Source organism: Mesitornis unicolor, unplaced genomic scaffold (genome assembly GCF_000695765.1).
Source record: "Mesitornis unicolor isolate BGI_N332 unplaced genomic scaffold, ASM69576v1 scaffold24837, whole genome shotgun sequence".
NCBI lineage: Eukaryota > Metazoa > Chordata > Aves > Mesitornithiformes > Mesitornithidae > Mesitornis > Mesitornis unicolor.
Genome location: NW_010198765.1, coordinates 140,161 through 145,973, shown reverse-complemented (window position 1 = coordinate 145,973; position 5,813 = coordinate 140,161). Strand labels below are relative to the sequence as shown.

General features: G+C 32.4%; 1 protein-coding gene across 1 annotated transcript in view; it reads left to right on the top strand.

Moving 5' to 3' along the window:
• DNAJC1 (DnaJ (Hsp40) homolog, subfamily C, member 1) overlaps positions 1–5,813 on the top strand; it is a gene marked incomplete at its 5' end in the record, with an annotated part of 67,385 nt that overhangs the window by 3,750 nt on the left and 57,822 nt on the right. The window contains 2 exons of the mRNA XM_010189267.1: positions 4,161–4,326; positions 5,225–5,322. Of these exons, the coding sequence (XP_010187569.1) occupies positions 4,161–4,326; positions 5,225–5,322 (264 nt within the window). The remainder of the gene's footprint in view (positions 1–4,160; positions 4,327–5,224; positions 5,323–5,813) is intronic.

The following is a 5,813-nucleotide window of genomic DNA, read 5'->3' as shown; positions in this document are numbered from 1 at the left end:
CAGGAATAAAGCCCTGCACTGTGTAAGTGGGTGATCAACTCAGACAAGAAAACTGGATCTAATTATGCCCTTCCTCTATGTCACGGGGAATGTCCCAAGTGTTAGTTGTTTGTGTGCATGGACAGAAACAGCATTCGAAAAAGGCAGATCTGTTGGCCAGCTATATGGAATTATTTTTCTAAAACCTTTGTATTTTCATATTTATCAGTAAGTTTTTACTTTATCTGTTGGCAGAAGCCTTTCTTAACATATTGTAGTTTCTCTACTTCTAATGCAGTGCTTTACAATTAAAATGTGGTTTGCTTTTTTGAGAAAGTTATATAGTTGCTTGTGAAGTATACTAATATTATTAGTAGTACTACAGAATATAGTAATATTACTGTTAGTACTTTTCTCTTACACACTGATAGATAATCAAAACATTCTAATATTCTGACATGAAACTTACATGCATCATTATTTAATGTAGCAATGTCTAACATTAAAATAAACACACATGCAGCAGAACGTAATATTTGGTATATACACTGCAGAGTGTGTGAAATTCTACAGAAAAGTTTATATTTAGGGTATGTAGATATAGGTGTGTTTCTTGAAATACACTTTAGGGCATTTACTGGTAAATCAACTTGATGACGATAAATTTTATTAGCTTTTGATTATTTTTAATTTATGAGGAAGTAGTTTTACGCACTTCTATTAATTGTAATTAGGCAGAAATCTTAGATTTTAATTTCATTGTTTATTACCATTTTAAGGAGCCTTTTTTACCTACCAGGCCTATCCTTCGTAACAATGTGAGCTTGATTACAGGAAGCATTTGCAAAAGAATCAAGATATACTTGTTTAGATTAAGAAAGGTGTTTATCTTGGCTCTCATTATAATTAAATGTCTGTATTCATAAGTGTAAATTGTTCTGGCTGATGTTGCCCTGGATGTCTTTGACAGATTGAGAAGAAAAGGCTCCCAAAATAAAGAACACCAGTGCATTCTTCTTCTCGTAGTTCAGAATAGATCTCTTAATTCAAGGTTATAGTATATAAACTATATCAGATGTCTAAAATAATTTGAAATATGAAATACAGTAGCTCTCTTAAAGGGAAAAGTAAATTATAATGATATTAAAATAGGTGATACTGTAATTAGCTATTACAGTTAATGGATATTTTTTTCTTGCAGTGTAATTGATTCTATGAAGAGCTTTAAAAACTATTTCATGAAACTTTACAGAGGAATTGGTTGCTTGTTAGTACAGCACTAACAACTCTTGTAGAGAACCCCCAAGTTCTAAAATAAAAATTCAGCTTAAGTTATAGATGGGGATTTTTTGGTCTTTCTGTTTCTGTACTGGTGCTTTAGGTCTTTGTAGCTTGCTGACTGCTCGATTCCAGAGACAACTGACAGGCATACTCATATGTCAAGGATTTGCTGCATTCTGTGTACATATGTCTGAGGAAAAAGTACTGCAGATGTCTTTTTCCTTTTCAGCTTGTTGTTGTTGGTTGGTTTGGTTGGTTTTTTTCCTTGCATGGAGCTACAATTAATATAGGTAGCCAAAGTAATGCTTTGTAATTAAATTTTGAATGTGGTTCTTGATGCACATGGATTATCTAACCATCTTTCATAGTTAATACAGGTTTCTAGAAAGAAATTCTGTAATGAGAAACTTGCTTTTAATTAAATCTCATCCTAAATTTGGAAATTTACAAGATTTATAAACCATGGGAAGCTTCTGAGTTTCTAAGTAGGTTAATTTTCCAGTTGAAAACCTAAAAATCACTGATATCTTTATTTTTCAAATACAGAGCTTAATTACTATTGAAAGCAGTGATTTATCTTTTAACAGTATATATTCTAAAAAGTGGGTTATAATAGAAGCTATCTTCCCTTAAAATGGCCAGTCGTGTGAGCCATAATGCTCATTGATAGTAAAATCAATAGAGCATTGATTCTGAGCCTTAATCCTTGGAGACTGTTGTTCAGAACAGTGGACACAGCCTAGTAAATACAGAGGGCTGTTTAAAGTGGTTAATGCAAGAAACTCTGCTGTCTTAATTTATTTTTTCTTAACAGATAATTTATAATAAAACGTGGTTGCCAGACGTTAGTTTGCAATCTTGTTTTACGTATTACTGTATTGTTACCATTGTTGTATATGGACCTTATTTAATCAGTGGCCGCATTTTCAGTACATCAGTTAACAAGTCTTAGTGTATAGGAAAGGCAGATGATTAGTAAATTTATAGTAGTATTTTAAAAATCCTTTTGATTCTACACACATTTTTCTGAAGCTTTCAAAGGAAAAGCATCTTTGGTGAAATGTTGTTATCAACCTACTTTGTTTCCAAAATATGTTCTTGTATTCTAAAAGTAAAATGTTTAGCAAATGCATTATTATTTTTTTTAAGTGCTGAAACTTCTACTTAATTCTTAAACAAAAAGTTAAGTAGAGTTTTAGTTCTGAAAGGACATGCTAAGCAGTTTTTCTAAATGGAGTCTGTGTTAAGACAGTAGCTCGTTCTGAGTTACTGGGAAAAGAAAAAAGTTATTACTTCAAATTTTACAGTAATGGATATTAATCTTAGTGTTCTTATAATTGCCACAGGAGATAGAATTTTGTAATATGATTTTTACTTCTGGTAGCATTCAGAACACTGCAGAATCCTGAGGTGTTAAATCCTTTGCATAGAAATAACAGTGCCAACTTGAACAAACGTTTTCTCAGAAGTCAGCTTTTCTAGATGCCCTGAATTAAAGTATATTAAGAAATGGAAAGCCATTGCCTCTTTTTCTGCTTAAAATAAATGAATTTGCTTGTGGAAATTTTTTTTTAGTACATCTCCAAGGTATCAATTTAATAACTATCAAAGTAGCTAGTGCAGTTGTTGCATTTAAATTGATTTACATGTCAAGACTGGCAGTTTAGCAGCTGCGCTATTATTCCTGGATCGGTCAATTTACTTGAGAAAAACCTACTACTGAGTTCTACTGACCTGCATGACAATATAGGCCCTATTTCTATTCCTGTAATTAGGCCTGCGCCTAACTCAGAATATTTTTAATTAAAATATTTTGGTCAATGTGTTGCACCAAATTAGGCCTTTCAGTGCAGATTTAATTCTGGAAACGGTGTGAGTAGAATATGTAATGAGTTGTGTTCAATTTAAGATTAACAGGTTGTGCATCTTGAACATACAGGTTTTTGAGTTTATTGTAGAGATTTTTGTTTGAAACTTTGAAAAGTTAACAAATAGAAAAAATGTTTTGCATGTCTGTGCTTTGTTTATTTTTAAATTGATGATAAACAGAGCTAGCGATTCTGTGATTCTGTGATAATATACTGTAAATAAAAGACCCCAGACATACTAAGGTATTTCAAGATGTTTATGTGAAGAAAAACTGACAAATTGTCATAAAATGGTTTCTGTACAGTCAATAATGTTAGTAAAATTAAACAGTTTTAAAATAGATTGATTTTGGAGACAGCTTTTCAAATAGAAAATCAAAATTGCCTAGCTGTAGTGAACTTTATTTTGTAACATGGAAATCAAGCCTTTAACTGAAATTCATATCTGACACAGAAAGAATGCTGAGTCTGGCAGCATTTTTACCTAATGGATATCGTGCTACTAAAGGACAAAACAAAAGCAAAGATGTCTCTCCCTTCCCCCCAACACTTGTGCTTTTAATTTGTTTTTTAAAAAAAGGTTTATAATGTTTGAGACTTGTTCTTTGCTACCTATTTGGTAGTTTATGGTTTGTTATTTAGTTCTGTCATGGAGACTGATTACTAGGCAGGTAGAATACATCTACTTTTCTAGAAGTCTGTTATTTCAGAATTGAATGAACTGGAATGGGAGAGTGTTGCAGGAGCAATCAAATTACTTTTTTTTGTTTTTTCCTTAATTTGCAAAAGACTAGATTAATTTCCTCAGCGTTTGGTTCTGGATCTGGATTTTATGTGTTTCCAGATGTAAGCCTAGCAGTTGACAAAACAAGGCATTGCTCTATTAAAAAAAAAACCAACAACTAAATGATCTTTTGTGTGTGTATTATTCACGCAGTCTGTGGCTTATCATTTGTTTTGTTTTATAATTGGATGCTTTGGCTGATTTCATTTTTAGCTCTCCATGAAAGCCTGTTCTATTTGCTACTGTAGGTATGATGATATTCTGATCAATGGACTACCAGATTGGCGACAGCCTGTGTTCTACTACAGGCGGGTGAGAAAAATGAGCAATGCTGAGCTGGCATTGCTCTTGTTCATTATACTCACAGTGGGTCATTATGCTGTGGTTTGGTCAATCTACCTGGAAAAACAGCTGGTAAGTATTGGTAATAAATCAAACTTGCTTCAATTACCAATATTGAATTTTCTGCAGAAGTTTGCATGTCATAGAGATCTCTACTGTTTCCCCTGTTTTGAATTTGGATTTTTCATATTTTAAAGGGAGTGTATTTAAAATTGTGATAAGTATGGAATGAGATGTTCAACATCTCAGAAACAGTAATCTAATATCTACTTAGTTTTCCTAGAATTGGTAATAAATAGCAAGAGGTGGTTCTTTGGTTTTTAACTGGAATGAAGAAGAATAAAAAACACTATTGTATCATCTCTTAACACAGAATCATAATCTACTGTAGTCATGTCTGTGGGTTTCCTAAATGTTGTATAAAATTATCAGTTTTTATTCGTTTAAAGGTCATGCTTGCTTTGCCTTTGTTCTTAGTTAAATACTTTTTTGTTTTGGGTTTTTGTTAACAGGATAGGCATTGGTAAGTAGTATAAAACACATTATTTTTATATTATTTTATTTTTTGTCACATAAAAATCTGTTGCACTTAGTAGACTAGAAAAAACCCTAAGCATAAGTTGAAAAATATTCATACATTAGCATCTATTTACTTTTTTTTTATTTTCCACTGCATTATTGAAGTTGATGAATGAGAAAGGAGGCAAGTTGAATGCTTTCTCCTCTTAGAAAACTTTGATTGCTATGGAGATACACATGAGTGACAGAACTGGACTTCATGTGTGTTTAAAGACTGGATGCCATGGCAACAGTTATTGTTAAGATAGATCATTTTACTTAATCATGTAGGACCCCTGGATAAATTTGCATAAATGCTACTCTACTGTTTACCCTTCACAGAAGAGTCCCAGTAACATTTGTGGTTTACATGTTAATGATAACCTGTAACCAGAGTTCTTTCTCCATAAAGGATGAACTGCTTAGCAGAAAAAAGAAGGAGAAGAAGAAAAAAACAGGCGGCAGGAGTACAGATGAAGCCAAACTTGCTGCTCTAGACAAAAGCGAAAGGTGGGACGGAGCTCTCTTGTTTTCCGCATTTGAAAACATTTTATCAGCTGCTGGTCTAGTTCTATCATTTTCTCCTTACATCTTTGAAATATTTCATGAGAAAAGTAACTGTATTTGTTGTAACAGCCACTGCTGATTTAAAGTGTGCTAGTGTAGATGTGTTTTCAGATTTTGTCTTGTAAATAATTGTGTGGTGTTTATATTTGAAAGATCAAGGATGAAGTAATGGTATCTGGCTTATAGAAGGATATTATTTCTACAAGTTGATTTAAAAAGATTTTACAGCTTCTTCCATCTTTGGAGATTTTTGCCTTTGATTACAATTAACAAATTTCAATGTAGTTAAGCTTTAGTTTATTACTGCACCAAGCAAGGAGTTTTTATGGGGTTTTAATGCTTGTCTGATTTAATGCTTTTTATCAGATTAACTTAAAAACAAGTGTGTTTGTAAAGGCTTCTTAACATCATTGTTTGTTAAGAAACACATAGGG